The sequence below is a fragment of the Etheostoma cragini genome, chromosome 9 (genome assembly GCF_013103735.1).
Source record: "Etheostoma cragini isolate CJK2018 chromosome 9, CSU_Ecrag_1.0, whole genome shotgun sequence".
In the NCBI taxonomy this organism is placed as follows: Eukaryota; Metazoa; Chordata; class Actinopteri; order Perciformes; family Percidae; genus Etheostoma; species Etheostoma cragini.
In genome coordinates this window covers 2,711,699-2,729,672 of record NC_048415.1, presented here as the reverse complement: position 1 = coordinate 2,729,672, position 17,974 = coordinate 2,711,699, and the positions used below count along the sequence as shown (strand labels likewise).

At 40.2% G+C, this 17,974-nt stretch overlaps 1 protein-coding gene across 3 annotated transcripts in view; it reads left to right on the top strand.

Annotated features, from left to right (window-relative positions):
* mylk4b (myosin light chain kinase family, member 4b) overlaps window positions 1-15,162 on the top strand; it is a 31,931-nt gene extending 16,769 nt beyond the window's left edge. For 2 of the 3 annotated variants that reach the window (XM_034881425.1, XM_034881426.1), the window contains 12 exons: window positions 8,117-8,198; window positions 8,797-9,232; window positions 9,397-9,614; window positions 10,339-10,444; window positions 11,201-11,294; window positions 12,509-12,618; window positions 12,821-12,962; window positions 13,369-13,439; window positions 13,555-13,683; window positions 13,784-14,015; window positions 14,623-14,671; window positions 14,788-15,162. In XM_034881425.1, coding sequence (XP_034737316.1) covers window positions 8,117-8,198; window positions 8,797-9,232; window positions 9,397-9,614; window positions 10,339-10,444; window positions 11,201-11,294; window positions 12,509-12,618; window positions 12,821-12,962; window positions 13,369-13,439; window positions 13,555-13,683; window positions 13,784-14,015; window positions 14,623-14,671; window positions 14,788-14,798 — 1,680 coding nt within the window. In that variant the 3' untranslated portion in view covers window positions 14,799-15,162. Of the gene's footprint in view, window positions 1-6,065; window positions 6,763-8,116; window positions 8,199-8,796; window positions 9,233-9,396; window positions 9,615-10,338; window positions 10,445-11,200; window positions 11,295-12,508; window positions 12,619-12,820; window positions 12,963-13,368; window positions 13,440-13,554; window positions 13,684-13,783; window positions 14,016-14,622; window positions 14,672-14,787 lie in introns of those variants that run through there. The other variant, XM_034881423.1, reaches the window with a different exon arrangement.
* Window positions 15,163-17,974: the final 2,812 nt, after the last annotated feature.

Below are 17,974 nucleotides of genomic sequence, written 5' to 3'. Positions count from 1 at the left end.
AATTCTGCGTGCATATTTGTGCTGCCTAAGTAACATATTTACAGGCTGGGCCTAGGTGTCCTCCCCTGGACAAACACAATTATATACACACACTTTGTTGACGTCATACAGAACCTCTATTCCATGAAAGGAAATGATGTATCCCTTGTCCGAGGTCATTACAGAGGGAGCTGGACGAATGTTATCACAGCAGCTGAACTGTGAAAGTACAGACTGTCATCAGCCAGTGGTGACACACGTAGGTTTGTCAGATAGAGAAGCAGCAGGTGGAGCTACAGATAATGTCTAGCCTTCTTTCCACTGTTATGTACGCGCCAGACATCCGTCCTCAAGCACCAAGGAATTACACGCTATAAACCTTTTTAACCCTGCAAAACCTCCCAGTAAGACCAAAGCGTGTTATTGATGTTATAACGGACTCTTCAAAACCCAAATAACTTTATTGGAATTCTAATCATAACGCAGAGGTTTCCGAAAATGTTGGGGTCAATGATGGCCACAAATGATGGTACATAAATACATTGTTGAAAAAATGTTGAATATCTGCATTTCATGCTATTGTGTAGCTATAAAAACACAGTTTCTTAAGATTGAATATGAATTATATGAAGTATTTTGGGTTATACCCACACGTTTAAAAGGACTTATTGTAAGGAAGTAAAGTGTATTCCTAGAACACATTGAAACACAGCTTAAGCAAACCAAAGTGCTCTACAAAAAGCACTTAGGTGCTGTGTAAAAGAACGTTGTAATGGAAAAGTAAAAAGTAGAAAGAAAACACAAAAGTAGCTTTGGATTAAAGCGTCTGCAAAATACATGTGATGGGAATAATAGAAGCTGCTTATAAACAGTTTGTCTCTGCTTAGCAGCCTGTATGTGTTGTTAATCACTGTGATACACAGGATGGTATGATTGAGCAGAGGAGGAATATATTTAGGCTTTGTACGTTGCTTTCCAGTTGTCAAACACAAAATGTAAAGTGCATCAGAGCTCACACCTTAACCAACGAGTATTTGGTACTTTACTGGCCATTTAAGTGAAACCCGCTGGTGGTGAACTTGGAGGCGACAGGATTTACAAGCAGTCAAAGACCCTCTGAATGCCATTTGAAAGCAATTATTTTTGATCTCAGTGAGGCTGTGTGGGGTGAGTCATCATGATGGTATGGTGAATCCTTTGTGGGCAGGGATGCCATCTGGGTGGAAAACCCTGGGTGATTCAGGGACCCCAGAGCTGGACCAGGGCCCTGGAACATGCCAGAGATCAGAGAGCTGTCACTGAGTCAGGTGGAACCAAGATTGCTAGCCTATTGCTAAGCACCCCTAGTGGTCTGTCTTATTTAGGGAGCTGACACAGGTCATGAGCATTGAGTTCTTCAACGTATACAGTTCCCTTAAATGGATCACATTTTGCCTGAGTGTCAATACTGTACATCATGAAGGACTTGAATAGACTGCATGTTGCGCACTACAAGAAATCATTCCTACCACAGGCAATACATTTCAACACCAAGATTTATATACATCGCAATACTGCAATAGTGCAACTTGCACAAGCATAGATATACTTACGTCTTTATAAATACTATTTACGTAGGTTGTATGTTTTTATGCACCACTTGTGTTTACGTTTTTACATTCTTACCTTTGTATTTTTCATTTCCATTTTTTAATAGCAGTTGTTGTATTTTATCCTTTTTATTATTTCTTGTATTTTCTGTATGTGTGCTGTGTGTATTTTATTTTGCTGCAGTAGCATTGAAATTTTCGACTTTGGGATCAATAAAGTCTATCTAATCTAATGTTATTTTAAGATTCCGGAGATTGAACATAATTAATTAATTTGTAGTGAAATGTTGAATTTCTATAAAAGAAAAAACAAAATCAACGTTTTTCTGAAAAGTTTGTCAGAAACATTAAGTACAGTAAAAAGTATTAAATTTGGAGTTTAAAAATACAGACACACACAAGTAAAATGTAAGTACTTTAAATTATGTACTATACTGAAGTAACTGCAGTGTACTATACTGTACACAACAACAGCCAGTAGCGGGAGGCACACCTTTGTTGCATGTCACACAGTCTATTTTTGTGTCTCTGGGCTAAACCTTGTTGCATTCATGTGGTCCAGATCATTGCTCTGGAGTGATATTAGATTACTGGAAAGCCTGTGGCACTAGAATAAGCATAATGTATTGTCTGTCTCTTCCTGCTGAGTAACTCTATATGTGGTGAGATTGGCGAGGCCGCTGCGTCACTCTCATTCCTAAACGGTGCTTCTATATCACCCTGGCTCTCATCTTACCGTATAACCTTTTCTGACTGAGGATTTCAGAGATTGTCCAACAGGGTACAGTTAAACCTCCCACTGCCCTCAACAGCAGACTCAGACCTATCAACTACCACCCTGCTCCTCTTCCTCATTGCTCTTCGTAGGGTCTGTTTTGCTGGATTGTTTTAGTCATTAAAGCATCTGTGTTTAATTTTATCGGCCAACTATCACATTTTTAGACAACTAAACTAGTGGTTGTGTCAAGTCTGTGATAAGAAAATAAATGGATGAGGGTTAAGTGACAACATGGTAATAGGGAATGCCATTTTTTAATTCTATACTGTTTATTGAGGAAGTTTGGAAATTACAATTTACACCACACAGGCCTGAAATATACACACACACATGCTCAGGACCTATTCATGCTCAAATGGAGAGATGTCAGAGTGAGTGGGCTGCCAGTGCTGAACCAGCACCCTGAGTGGTTGGGGGGGGGGGTATAGTGCCTTTAGGTGAACTGGCATCTCTCCAGCTACCAAGCTCTTTACTTTGGTCTGTAATGGGACTTGAACCTGGGATCCTGCTGTCCCCAACTCAACTCCCCTCAGACTGAGCTACTGCAACCCCACACTGCCACAGTTTCCCTCACTGAGTCCATTGTTATCTATTTGGAGCTCTAATGAGTGCTTATGACTGCCATACCACAACCCCTTACAATACAGTGTTTAAAGCTGCACTAGTCACTACTGTAGTTTGTATTTTAACAAAGGATCAAATGACAATGTGTGTAATGTGAATGGGGATGAATGAAGAGACAATTTTCACTCAACTGCATTTCCCAACGGCACTACAGAGCATCTTTCAGCTCTTTGTTCTGGTTTTCTGGCCTGTGACTTAACGGTTTTGATTCAGTTTCACCACTGTCCTTCGTCTCAGCAGCAGCCGCAGCAGCAGCCATTTGTTTTCAGTCTAAAAGCTTTGAATACCTGACTTGCCCTGAACAAACGGCAAGCAGCTCATGAAAATGGTGGAGCTCTTAGCAGCTACAGAGTAATACTGAAACAGTAAAGTAGAGTGACTTTTGGACTTATATAGTCTTGCATTGCCAGGCCGTCAGCGCTGTGGAGGAGGGTCTGGCTAGTCCACACAGCAATTTGGGATGGGAGAAAACATTTCCTGGTTTATTGGCATTTCTTGAAACCAATCACAATCGTCTTGGGCGGGGCTAAGCACCAGACAGAGTCACAGGGCAGCTGCAAAATAGTCTCAGGAAGGAACTTGTTTTGGTGGAACATTTGAACGTTCAAAAGTTGTTGTAGTTGTGCAACAGAAAACTCAGATTGGACAGATAGTCTAGATAGCTGTCTGGATTGACCCTGCAGAGACCTGATGAGCAGGTAACCATAGTCCTCAGAAATCCACTGGAGTTTAAAATATCAATACAAAGAAAGCGGAAGGTAATGGACTATACCGGAAGGGGAACGCCGTGGATATAGACTAGGACTTATATGACTTCAAATGAATGCTAATGTTGCATTGCATGTGCTAGGTGTATAAATTAGCAACTGCTGTTTAACATGTTTGACATAATAACTTCATATGGTGATGATATGTTGTGTTTATAGCTAATTTTACTGCCCCCAAGAAGCCAAAAAGTAAATTAAGGCTGCTGTAGGTGTGTTTGCAGATAATTGGTCTGGTTGTAATCAGCAGTATTGTTGCTATAGTTACCTGCAGTCTATTCTACATTGCTCTCTATCTGTTGTTTGATGAATCCTGCCAGCCAATTTTTTTAGCGTACACTTAAACAAATATAGAATTTTTAGGTGTCAATATGTTGTGCTGCCACCCCCCCACAGCAGTACATTGCTTAGCTTCCCCACTTCAACACATCTGAACCATCTCTTTAAGCTCTGACAAACAAAGACATGTTCATGTTTACAAACCAGGTTAGTGTGAAAGCTCTTCCTGCTCAGTGATCTCCTTTGTCCGTTGGGTGTATTTCCACAGTATGTACTCTGTCGGCACTTCACAGTGTCCTCTTTCCTTCTCACCTTAGCTGGTAAACGGGCACCGAGGGGTATGAGAGTTAAAGCTGGCAGCTGAGGAGCTGTCTGTACTGGGAACAGTGCGAGGGACAGGGCTACAGGTCAGGTTTTTCCGGTGCTGACAGATGGGTGACAGTCTATAGGCATTGGCGCTTTGTCACCCTGCCCACTCCAGATATCACTGTTCTGAGACATGGAAAGGTTTGAGGCCAATATTCACGCTCAGACACGTCTCAATCAGTGTCAGTCGCTTGTGTCTGTTCCTCAAAATGAACTTCCGCATCCGTGTGTGTATCTGTGTCAGTTCATCCTCTTTAATTCTAAGTAACAACACGTGCCGTAAGTTTCCTCTCCCACAATCCTCTTCTCCTCTGTATCAACAGTTCTTAGGTGTCAGTGGTGTCACCTGTTTCCTGTTGTCTTCTGTTGTCGTGTCCCTCCATGTTGCACGGACCGTGAATCTATGTTGAGAATTTTCCAACTCCAAATGAAACCACTGTTATTCTAATTTCTCTAACTAAACTTTCTCCTCTTTGTAAAATGTTAACGTAAAAACCTTCTGTTTTGACGTCACTTTTATTCACCAAAAGTTATTTGTATTTAAATACAATATTTATTATAGAAACAAACCGTTTGTTTGCAATTCAAAAACTTTGGGCTGGATCTAACAATTCATTCTAAAGATTTGAACAATCAGTGGAATTTTAAATAACAACATGAACAAGAAACTGATAATTAACAGTATGTAAACAAAATACAGTATATTTTCCTTTACATCAATGTTTAGTATTCACATGTAAACCTAAGTAGAATAAAAATAAAAATTAAACCATATATATGTACATGTATATATATATATATATATATATATATATATATATGGTTTAATTTTTATTTATATAACTTTTATTTATCTAACTTGGATGGTTGCTTCTATACGTCTTGTATATTAGTCTATATTCTTGTTTCTCTAAATAACTAAATAACTGAATAAGATCATAATTAATTTTTGAGTTTGGTCATTGGGATCTTTTTTAAAAGGTTTTGACACGTAATAACTGATATAATAAATACCCTGAGATGAATTACTAGCATTTTTTTGTTGTTGAAAAAATGCAAATTTTAAGTTAAAATACAATTTAAGTTATTTGAAGTAAATAACTTTTTTTTTAAGTCTTGACCTTGGGAATGCAATTATGCAATGTTCTGCTGACACATCAAGAAATCAGATTTGACAACCGTGTGGCATTTAAGGAGGTTCAGAAATACCCACAATGCTTTTGTCTCTAACAGGTTCAAGTGCAACCTTACACCTGTCACCCCTCTCCCTGTCATAGAACAATGTGAAAAACATATACTCCACATAGAATCTCAGCACAATATCAATGTTTTGCCTAACATACTGTATAATCAGACCATATCTGCTTCTTAAACTTTGCACAAGTGTTGTCCACTGTTCTTTTTTTTATTGGCTTAACGTTTCATTTTTTGTCTTATTTTTTATGGCGTCATATTTCAGTCCTAGATTCTTAGGATTGTGACACCTGACTGAAGGGCTTTTGAAGAGTCTCAAATGTCAAATGCCGAGCCTCTCCAGCATCTCCCCCTAACTCACGTCAATCCCCAACTGCAAATCAGAGCCCCCAGCTCTTATCACTGACCACTCAGTCCCTGACGTCCACGGGGGGCTGCACTCTAATTTGGAGGACGGCCATTTGCTATTCTTAAAACTTTACTCTATGGTTCAGTGTTCAAAGAGGGGGAGAGATCTCTGTCCTCCCTCTGCTGCCTGTGGCTTTGTCTGGGAACATGGTTATTGTAGTCGTTTCCATCGAGCCTGCGTGAAAGTGAACATACTTGATCAGTGAGTGAAACTATTTTTTTTGCTGTTTGCGAGGAGGTCTGCTGTAAATCAGTCATGAGCTCCAGCCTTGTTAACTCTTTAGCCAAGGTCTATGATCCAAATCCTCTTCACGCTCAGAAGCCTGGTGGAAGGAAGCTCTCACTTAATGGATCAGACAAGTCCCAAGCTTCTTCATCATCACCTTCCTCCCCTCATGATGCCGTCCTGCGCTCCGTGGAGAGCCGAATGGACTCACTGAGCTCTCAGATGGAGTGTTTGCTCAACATGCAGCATACTGTCTTGACCCGACTGGATGGCTTGTCCCAGGACGTCAGGGGTATGGGTCAGGATCTGGCCTCTATGCACGAAGACGGCCGTAGGGGGAGACACGGGTCTGGGGTGGAGGCGGCGTGCAGAGAGCTGCTTAGGGCGGCGGAGAGGGCCAGCGAGCGGATGGAGAGTCAGGGACGCAGGCTGGAAGGGGTGGAGAGGCTGATGGAGGGCACCCAGCAGGTGATCAGCTTCATTGGGGAGGTGGTGAAGAGCTCCAGGCTGGTAAAGCTGCTGTTTAAACAGCCTGGAAAGAAGGCTAAGAAGAAGGTGAGAGGTTTGACACCATTACAAGCCAGGTTTTCTTAAGAGAAGTGGCCTCAAAATCAAATGTTTTCCCATCTTCTTTTTTCATTTCCAACGTACAGCTCTTTGAGGCAGTTGGATTGCAATGTTCTCGTAGTGGATCTATTACTGTTTGTCACCAATGGCAACATAGTGAGAGGTCTAATTGCATGGTGATCATAGTGCCAGATGCATTAAGTGTTGTCCAAAAGGTTGCAAATCCTCTTGATGGAATATGTGACCTGTTTGTAGCAAGATTATGAATAACTGGCTCTAAAACCTGAAGAAGTGTTTTGGGAAAATACATACACTACATATTTGGATGGCTTTTAACTAGTTTTTGTAAGTCTCTCTTTGCATGTCAAGCAAACTCATTCCTTTATGTTCTGATAAAGCTCCTTGCACATCTATTATTAGCTCTGCTTTACCTCAACATGTCATTAAGGTTAAGTAATTTTCCTCTGTGCTGTGACTGTCCTTTGCCTCTGAGGTGTAAATGATTAGAGTCAGACTGATTATCTTATCCAACCCACGTCTTTATCAGCGGTGGGTTGGACTGCAGCTGCACAGGCTCAGCTTAGCACTCATCTGGCCTGGTCTGAATAGGTGACATTACTGCATTAATTGATAAGCTGGAATGGCTTTCTTGTGTTAAGCCAAATACTTGGTGCATGTTGGGCATATGAAGAATGTACCGAGCACTGTTGCATAAGCTTTCACTGCTGTGCCTTTACAACACATCGGCAATGAGGATGTTTGCGTGTGAGATGGATTACCTTACCTTGAATTCTGATTCAGAAGCTGTTTAGGATTGACTTTGTGGTTAAACAAACATATTCATTCCACATTAAATGACACAGAAACCGTAGGAGGGATCAACCAAGCTTCTTTTCTTCCATCCTGTAAAGTGGCAAGCATTAAAAAAGTTGACTTCCCGTATGTTTTTTTAATTTTTTTTATTGCAGATGTAATGTATATGTGGGGAAGTGAATAAAACTGTTTCCTGTGTTGTGTGGCATGTCGTCTGCTACAGATGATATGTGACCTTTCCTCTTGCTCCTGGAGGAGCCATCCGTCCTATAGAACATTATACTTGAGTTACGGGGGCGACCGTAGCAACACTAACAAACACATTTTAACATATGTCACTAAACTGTTGCCGTCAGAAATCAGACTAATAAATTACATTTGACCCCCTTTAACGAGTGGAAAATAATTTCGGCAAATATAAGAGCTCAGTGGTTGGCCTTTTATACCAGGTTCAAGTTTTGTTCACCTCTGTCACTTTCTAGATCCATTGTCTAATGCTTTTTACTTTCTTTCTTCTTTCTACAACAAGGCAAAGGATGACAAAGAGAAAGCCAAACTGAGCCTAAAGGGTTTGAAGGCCCAGAAGAAGAGGAGACCTGCGGACACATCAGGTAAGCTCATATAGGAAATAACACTAAATATCTATATATAATATCTGAGTTTATGCAGAGACATGCACAGCATATTTGACCATCTGCTGGAAGAGATGTGGACTATAGCCTGACCAATGTTGGATCTTTGAAGCCAATGTAGTTGTTTGGGTGTTTAATAAATGATAATACATCGGCTGATAGTTTTTTTCTTGTTCTTTTTATTACATACACTTAACTTAAACAAAAAATTGTGATACACACTTTTTCAAATTTTTTTTAGTTTTTTTATTGTGACTAAAATACACACTGAGTGAAATGGACATTTTGTAGTGAAAATCAACTTGCCAGTGCTCTCTAGTGGACATCGTATGCAATAACAGTTTCTTGAGAGCCTCAAACCTTAATTTTATTTTGGCAAGCATTGCCATCCCTAGAGCCCTTGGTGAGGTTAAGATATTTGCATAAATGATGTACTTGGACTGCATCTATCATCAGTGAATTTGATTGATTCCAGGGTGGGTGAGTTTCAAAACACATTAAATGCTACAGTTTGGAGGTTTTAATATAATAGGAATAACATCCCTAATGGTTGTTTGCTGTGGTTTTCCCGGGTCAGACACTTCCTCACTGAGTGAGCCAGTGCTTCAGGAACAGGTGGAAAAGCTCAACAGGCAGAACACTGAACACTCCCATGGAAAAGCAGAGGCTGAAAATCAGAGGACGGAGGAGAGAGGAAGCGGAGAACAAAGACAGGAGTCGGCGGAGCTGATCCTAGATGGACCACACACCTCTGCTGCCCAGTCAGAGGACAGGAAGGAGGCAACTAAGGAGAAAGAGGAGGTGGAGGAGGAGGAGGAGGAGGGAATCTTTGAGGACTCAGAGACTGAGCATGAACAGGGGAAGTCAGAAGATGTTCGTCCAGAACAGGCTTGCAAAGTGGAGGATGATGGGAAGAAAAACCATAAAGGAGAGGCAGAAGAGTCGTCACAATCAGACAACGCCCTAAATGTCAATGCAGATACCAGCAGGACCTCTCTCCTATCACAGGAAAGGTATTTCCAGCCAATTCATGTAAATAAATAAATACATTTCTATACTAGTTTCAATATGTTGTTTTTTAAGGCAGTTATGAGTAAAGGATTTGGGGTTGGGATAAGAAAAATAAAACAAAACTAAATAAAGTAAAACATTCAAGTGCTAAATGTTGTCTTTCTAGCTCTGAGGAGGCCACATGCAGCAAACGTCGTGTCACAGAAGAAGAGTCGGTGAAGGACGACCTAAAAAAGAGCAGAGTGGAAGACAGTGAAGTTAAAAATGCTGACGGAAAGGGGGTGGAGGGGGGCGAGCCTCAGGCCTCCAAATCTGAGGACGGAAAGACAGAGGTGGAAGAGGAAGGGAAGGAGGAAGAGTCAGCTGTGAAGGAGTTTATAATTGGTGAGCCATTATGTTTTTACGGTGCATGATAAAAAACTGTGCAAGAAAACCCTCAAGTCCTTAGTTTTATAGGAAATATGGGGGTTTTCTAACTAATGTGTAACATTCCACTTTTATTCTGAAATTTGGACCCTGGCTCAAGATTGTCAAATACCCATGTACAACTATTTCTCTGGTGTGGTTGATAGAAATGGACACAGAGCCCATAAAATGTAACAGTGTGTAATACACTTCAACATCAACTTTGTTTTAAGGGGTCTGCTTTATGTGCTTCCATAAACATTGGTTTGATAACATTTACATTTATTAAAATACAAGACTGATTGGAAATGATGAAAGTGGTATACGTGTGCAGTTTAGGCTAAAAGCAGATTGTATTCACAAAACATGCATGATGTACATTTACGAATCCTGACCTCAGTATTTCCTAAAATTCTGGCTCAGGTCCTGGTTGTATTAGCCCCAACTTGGATGTTAGTTGGTAACATTTAACATTTAATTCATCAGACTTTGAAGGTGTCATAACACCACGGTGGTTCAGGCAGCACTAACATGTCAGTCAGAGCAGATAATGAGCCGTTGCCGTGCTGCTATTTTGATCCACTTTGTTTCTGGGGAACCGAGGTCTCTTCCCCCGTCCTCTGTTCCATTCTCTGTTCTCAGCAACAACAGCAAATCACTGCTTTTCATTCAAGTAGTCTATGTTTCTTTATGGTTTCTTCAGACTCAAGCCCCCCGCCGTTAGCACCTTTCGACCACCGCATCGTGACTCCCAAGCCACATCAGATAGCCAGCTATTACACTATCAACAGAGACGAGGTCCTGGGAGGGTGAGTACCACCGAATACCCGGCTCTGAAGAGTTTGTTTTCATTTCACTTCAACACATCGGCCCTCTCTAATGAAATGACAGAGGATTTCACAGCCGGTGAGGGGGTGCTTAATAGCTCTTGGGAAATAGCGTGCCTTTCTGATATAATAGGCCAGTGCTAAATCCTGCTTCTAAAGCTGGAGATTACCCCTCAGCACGCAAGCACAATTTTGAAGTTGCTGACATAACGGTACAGACTGAAGGAGCCATTAGGATTATTAATTATTATTTTACAATCAATTTCCTTTTTTAATCTTTTTTTTAACAATTAATCAATTATTGTTGGTCTATGAAAATAGATTTGACTTCGAGCCACGGCCCTTTGCTGCAGGTCCTTCCCCCTCTCTCTCCCCTTTCATGTCTAAATGTGTCCTATGAAAATAAAGGTCTTAAATGCCTCAAAGAAAATCATAAAATAATAATAAAACACGTGATAATCAACAGTTTGCAAAGCCTAAAATTACATCTTAAATTTGAATGTTTTTGTCAAACCATTAGTCCAAAATCCAATTTCCTATGATAAAGAAACAAAGAATAGCAGATGTTTGTTTTTTAGATGCTGAAACCAGCAATTATTTGATATTTGACCTTAATAATTCATGAAAAAAATTATCTTTATATTGTTTCTGTTGATTCTGTAATTTTTAATAAATCCAAGGTGGTACATCTTCTCATATGTGTTTGACTCATCTATACGTTTGCTTTTCTTTCATCAGGGGACGTTTTGGTCAAGTCCACAAGTGCATAGAGAACTCGTCCGGTCTGATGTTAGCTGCCAAGATCATCAAAGCCAGGAGCCAGAAAGAGAAGGTGCAGTATTGATTGGCCAATGAATACTGAATACATAAAAGAATACAAGTACAGCAGCGGTATTGAGATGCCTGTTACCCCAGACAGTCTAGTGCATGGTTACGTTCAGCATTGCTAAGAACCATAAAGGATTACATTTTAAAATTAGATACATCAACAGCCCAGAGGGCGTGGGCATGTGGCAGTTTGACAACCTCATTGTGTCTTTCTTTGCTCTGGGACTTCTGAAGTGATGTGAAAGAGGTCAGATGTCCCAGCATAGCTCTGAGGTTACATTATCATCTTGATATTGAAACGACTCAGAGACGACCGAAAGCCCTCCAAACACAGCTAAATCCTTGGCTACAGCTCGTGTTGCTGTCAGTGATCATCCGTGACAAAACTGACTGTGTTGACATTCCTATGATACTATAGTGTGCAAGCATTAAAGCCTGTGCTACAGAAAGACCTCATAAAAGCTGTTCATACTACAGCAAGCACATGATGCAAGCAGATCTTCATTCATTAAGTCACTCCATCCTCTTTTTCCAAATATATTTACACCAGAATCAGGATCACATTTATTGCCAAGTAGGCACTGGCCACTAGCCTGATGTTACTCAGAGAGCGAGGGCTGATGCGGATTGATTTTGTAAGATTTATTGTGCTTGGGTTCTGTCATTTATAAAACTTCATACCTATTTTTAATTAATTAGTCTCACAGTTTCCAACAATCTATTTTTACACAACCACTCTACCACTACTAAAGGTAGCCTAGATTAATAGATTTGAGATTAAGCATTGGTATAGGGAGTCTGCTCTGTTTTCTCTGCACAAGAGGTGTGACCAATGGGCATAGTTCAAATTACTCTGTATTAAATTGGAAAGTCCTTCAATGATCCAATGATCCGGGTGACGTAGGGCGCCAGCAGGGGTTTACCCAGTTTTGTTAGCCCAGGGACCAACTCCAGTTCTGAGCCAGTGATCAAAGGCACTGACTAGAGAACCTATTAAGTGTTTTTTTGATGGTGGCGGAAACTGGAGCACCATGCCCACGCACACATACAAAGTCCACACAGAAAGGCCCGGAACGACCTGGATTTGAACCCAGAATCTTCTTGTTGTGAGGCCACAGTGCCAAGCATCAGGCCACCCCACACACTGTACTAGTATACTATACCGTGTGAGTTAACTGACTTGCATGTCTTTCTGTCTTTTGTCTGTCTGTCTCTCAGGACGTGGTGAGGAATGAGATGCAGGTGATGAACCAGCTAAACCACGCCAACCTCATCCAGCTGTATGCCGCCTTCGAGTCGCGTCACGACATCATCCTGGTCATGGAATAGTAAGTCAGGGTACCTGCATGCATGCACAGTAGCCCCTATGTTCTAATTTGCCAATAAAACAAAGAGCTCTTTCTTGCTGTAATTGTTTGTGTGTGTGTGTGTGTGTGTGTGTGTGTGTGTGTGTGTGTGTGTGTGTGTGTGTGTGTGTGTGTGTGTGTGTGTGTGTGTGTGTGCGTGCGCTTCCTTTCCTTTCTGCTGTAGTGTGGAGGGAGGAGAGCTGTTTGACCGCATCATTGATGAGAACTACAACTTGACAGAGTTGGACACAGTGCTGTTCATACGCCAGATCTGTGAAGGGCTGCAGTACATGCATAAGATGTACATCCTGCACCTCGACCTTAAGGTAAACCTGCTCCAATTAAGAATCTTGTGTTGTGTAGTATATCATGTATATGTTTGACTATATTTGTATTTCTCACAGTCAGCAACAAGCGACTGGGTTTACTATTTGTTCACTCAATATTTTTTTCAGTTCTTTATATTCTCTTTGTGTAGAGCTCCAGCTCACTTCTTAGTGACGTTAAACTACAATAATTACTCCACTGTAGCTCCTTTAAAAAAAAAAAACACCAGAAATCTCTTTGTGGACGACAGGATTCTCTAGCACAAACAATGCTTTCTATCCTGTTTAAATGACTATTTCTCTCGACTATATCCATCCCAGAGGGAGGAATTCATCTAAAAAGAGTATATAAAAGCAGAAATATAACATAATTGTATTGTAATCCTCCTCTTTTCTTCCGTTTTAGCCGGAGAACATTCTTTGTGTCAGCAGAGTGACTAACAAGATTAAAATCATTGACTTTGGACTGGCCAGAAGGTAAAATCTATCATCTATTTTCAGTTTAAAGCTTTGTTAACTTTCATCATTCATAACAGGACTTTCTCAAGCCTAGCTGTAACTCTGATGATTTCCGCTTGTGTGTTTCTGACAGGTATAAACCCAGAGAGAAGCTCAGGGTCAACTTTGGAACGCCTGAATTTTTAGCTCCTGAGGTCATCAACTACGAGTTTGTTTCATTCCCCACAGACATGTGGAGCCTTGGCGTCATCACTTACATGCTGTGAGTTGGATGCTCATTCACTTACCTGCATATGTTTACAGAATATACATATATATAAAGGCACAGTAGCATCCCTGACCTCTGTTTGCTCTCCGTGCAGGCTCAGTGGCTTGTCTCCGTTTCTAGGGGACGATGACAACGAGACACTAAACAACATCCTGGCCTGTCAGTGGAACTTTGAGGAAGAAGAGTTTGCGGACATCTCGGACGAAGCCAAAGAATTCATCACCCTTCTGCTGGTGAAGAGTAAGAGCTGGAGGATGAGCGCAGCAGAGTCCCTCAGACACCCCTGGCTGTCAGACCGGAGTCTGCACTATCGACTTAACCTGAAGGTAAACATGTAGTAGCTGTTTGGGTCAGAGCTCTGAACATGCATGATTCCTGCATCCTCAGCAAAAGGCCGTAGCATTATGCAAATCACAACAGCTGGCCAATCAGAGCTCTGTTTGCCCCTCTGTGGGTTCATTTGTAGGTGGTACACTGTTTATTTGACCCTTGTGTCCTCCCGTCATAATTAAAAATTAACTCTTTTTTTGGCGCTTTTTTTTCAATGTTTCACACTTTTTTTTAACATTTTCATCACACTTTTAACATAACACTAACTTATTAACTTTAGTTTTACTGTTATTCTTTGAATTTTTGGTCAATAAACCTCATTTATAGGAAATTATACCTAATGTTTGAGTTTAAAAGACAGAAATTAGGAATTGTTTTGACTAAAATTAAAGGAATGTATGTCGATGTATAATCACAGACTGGAATTTGTCAACTTTTACTCAATGATATTTTAAAAAACCCTTCAACTATTTTTTTAAAATGCTACGAAATTAAATGAGACGCCCCCAAAATTAATGAAAGTAAGTAAGTAGGTACTAATGATTGGTAAACACACCAGTGTTGCTTCAGTGCACTAATGCATTGGATCCTCTGTCATTTCAGAAAAACAAGTGCCACTCCACACATGCTCCTTCTCCAGAGAGCCAGACAGGTAAGACAGATTTTCAGTTAGTGATGCATTTGTCCATCTAAAGCATTGTTTCTTCACCATCTGGCTACTTACAAACTGAAAACTTCTAATCTGCCTTTTTTCTGTTTCTTTCCTAGAAAAACTGTAAGGCCCTCAGCATGCCTTTTGATAATGTAGATCCCTGGAGCTCAACACTGGACCAATGCTGCTGTACCTGTATGGCTACTGGATAACTGCTCTTGCATCCTCATGTTAGCTTAGCTCAACAGCTTGAAGTTCTGACCTGAATAGTGTGATCGGGCCCGCAGGAGAAAAACTGACTTTTTTTTTACGCTGCCGTTGAGGCACAAACCATCTGCAAGCATGCTTACTGTCCTGTAGAGCGCAACACTTCAGGCTGAACGGACTTACTCGCTCTATGGTGGAGTGTAGAATCACCTGTATTGCAATGGTAAATCCAAAATATTAGAATAAAGACCTGAATTACTAATGAAACTTCCACGTGAACCACCAAAAAACGGTAAAGGAGCAGTTTACTATCCGACACTGTCAGACACTTCTCCTTCTGACAGTCCTGTTCTCCTGGTGTGTTGCATGCTTTGCACTTTTTGGCCAATTTCTTTAAGATTTAGCAAACAACTTTAAGCAACATATAGACTGAAGGTTACTATTTGAATATTATATTTTTGTGAATACAGACTTTATTTTCTTTCTTTTAATTTACAAGTCTTATAAAAAATGTCATTCTTTCTTGAACATAAGGTGTACTAAAAACACACGTCGGTTGAAGTTGAAGTCACACCACATTTATTTATTTTGTATATAACACAACATTGCATACTCTCATTCCCCTGAAAAGTGAGAATATCTCAATGACTGAATACTTCCTGGTTCGAGCCATATTCAGCCCACATTTCTGGTACATTTTCATGCCACTAGCTCGCCTTCACTTTGGCAGTTTGGAGTAGCTCCCCTCACCTTCCATGAAGGCATAACGGACAACAGAATACTACCTATGATTTAATCATGTTTATGACTGAAGTGGATTCTAATGTTCATTTATTTACTGGTTCAACACCAGACTGTACTTGAAGTGTAAAGCTTTTATTCAAGATGAGATTTCTTTCAGGAGAGTCAAAAAAAAGGATTTCATGTAGTTTCTCCATAGAACCTTAAACATTGAGCACATGTATGTGTAAATGCACAGTTCAGCTTGATGGAGCGCCAACAACAGAGCGGAGACAACATCAGTCAGTGTGGGCGCCCAGGTAGCTCAGTTGGTAGAGCGGGCGCCCATATGTAGAGGTTTTGTCCTCGACGCAGCGAGCCCGGGTTGGACTCCGACCTGCAGCCCTTTGCTGCGTGTCATTCCCCTCTCTCTCTCTCTCCCCTTTCATGTCTTCTGCTTTCCTGGCTAAAAAAAGGCCTGAAATACCCAAAAAATAATCTTTCAAATATATATACAGTCCGTGCTTTATTGTCCCGTCATCTGTAAGAATTGAAGATTGGACGTCGGATGAATGTTTGTCACTCAATTGTTGGCTGCTTCATTTTGAAATGGAAATGCTTTGGGATTTTGAATACTTGATTATTTGAATTGATGATGCTTTTTCAAGTTTTCTTGTTTAATGATGAGACATAAGTAAATGTAGAATAAGCAAATTGACATAAAATATAACTAAGCAAATGAATAAAGCGCACCAGAAAACATTTGCAGTGTTTCTTCCAGTGTGTTTCTTTGGAGATAAAACTACGTTATATGTGAATAAATTTGTGAAAAAAAAACACACAAAGGTGCAGTTCAAAATGTAAAATAAAACTCAATAGCATATTAACACTGTAAATATGTAGGCCTATCCACAGGTAAGGTAAACTGATGTCACTGATCTCACTGATTTTCATATCCACAAATCCGCAGAAGCTTTAAACAAAACAAGAGAGGTTTAAATCTGCATACAGGATTTTTTTTTTTTTATTGACAAAATGCAATAGACAAAGATACAGGTAAAGAACAGTATCACACATCAATCAACAATATGAATGATAAACATAAAGTGAGAATACAAAGATAAATTACATAACAAAAACTAAATAAAACAACAGAAGTACACAGCGTATAGACACAAATAAATTATATTCAGTTATTTCTGTTGTTTACCCAATTTGAGTGACTTGAATACATTTGGCATGTATTCAAGAGCAACATTATCTGGATTATCATAGAAACAGATAATATGAATATGATAAGGTTAAAAGAGAAGAAAAAAAACAGTAAGACTTCAAATGTGTCCAAAATCATCTGGATATTTCACAATGAAAATAAAAGTGAGACAATGTTTCCCTATTCTCTCTACTAAATGTAGATATTATCAATGTTCGGGTGTACTGCCATGGGGAATTATAAGACTTTGGCATTATTTATTTACATTTGCTGATTGTTCTGTTTCAATCTCTGTTTTAATGATTGCGTGGCAGTGACGATGACCGGCTGGAGAGTTCATTCTCACTTCACACAGTCAGCTGCTGAGGATCCAAACTTCATTTAACACCCTGAGATCCAACGATGTTCCTCTCAGTATCATTCACCTGGAAAAACAATCACCTCTCTGTGCACGGGCAGAGACAAACATAGTGGGTCAAAGTAGGACATCTTGGAGAGGAACATGGGGGCACCTGTCGTCACCTGATATGTTATTATATGATATATTTCAGTCAGCTTCCCAACTGAGAAATACAACTTTGTTTACACAAAACACACCAGACATCTGACTACAGTTCTGGGTTTACACCATGCATGTCCAAAGTCCGGCCTGGGGGCCTATCACGGCTCACGGCCAGTTTTTACACGGCCCGCATCCTTGGTTTGTCAAAGACAAAAGCAAAAGTCATATGTTGTTAGCTTTGCTTACAGATGATCAGTCGTGTTTAAACGGAACATGAGGTTAATATTTTTATATTTTTAGTAACTTCAACTTTAAGGTATTCCATGCAGTATGTTTGGTTGTCTGACTACAGATGTGAAAGTAAGGCAAAATAGTTCTTTTGGTTTTTAGATCTGTTGTTTAGACCTGAGTGGTATTGACATGGTTACATTGCCATTTAAAAAAAAGAGAGTTGTGACAATGTAATTAAAAATTGTTAAAGATCAGTGCATTTGTATGTAAAGAAAAAAGTCAGAACAGACCATTGGCCCCTGAGCATCTTCACATTATCAAATCTGGCACTCTTCAACCCTTTTGTTGTCTTCCCGTCAACCATGAAAAAAACCCTGTTTTGGTCACTTTTTTTAACGTTTTTTCTCACTTTTTCAATGCTGTCGGTGCT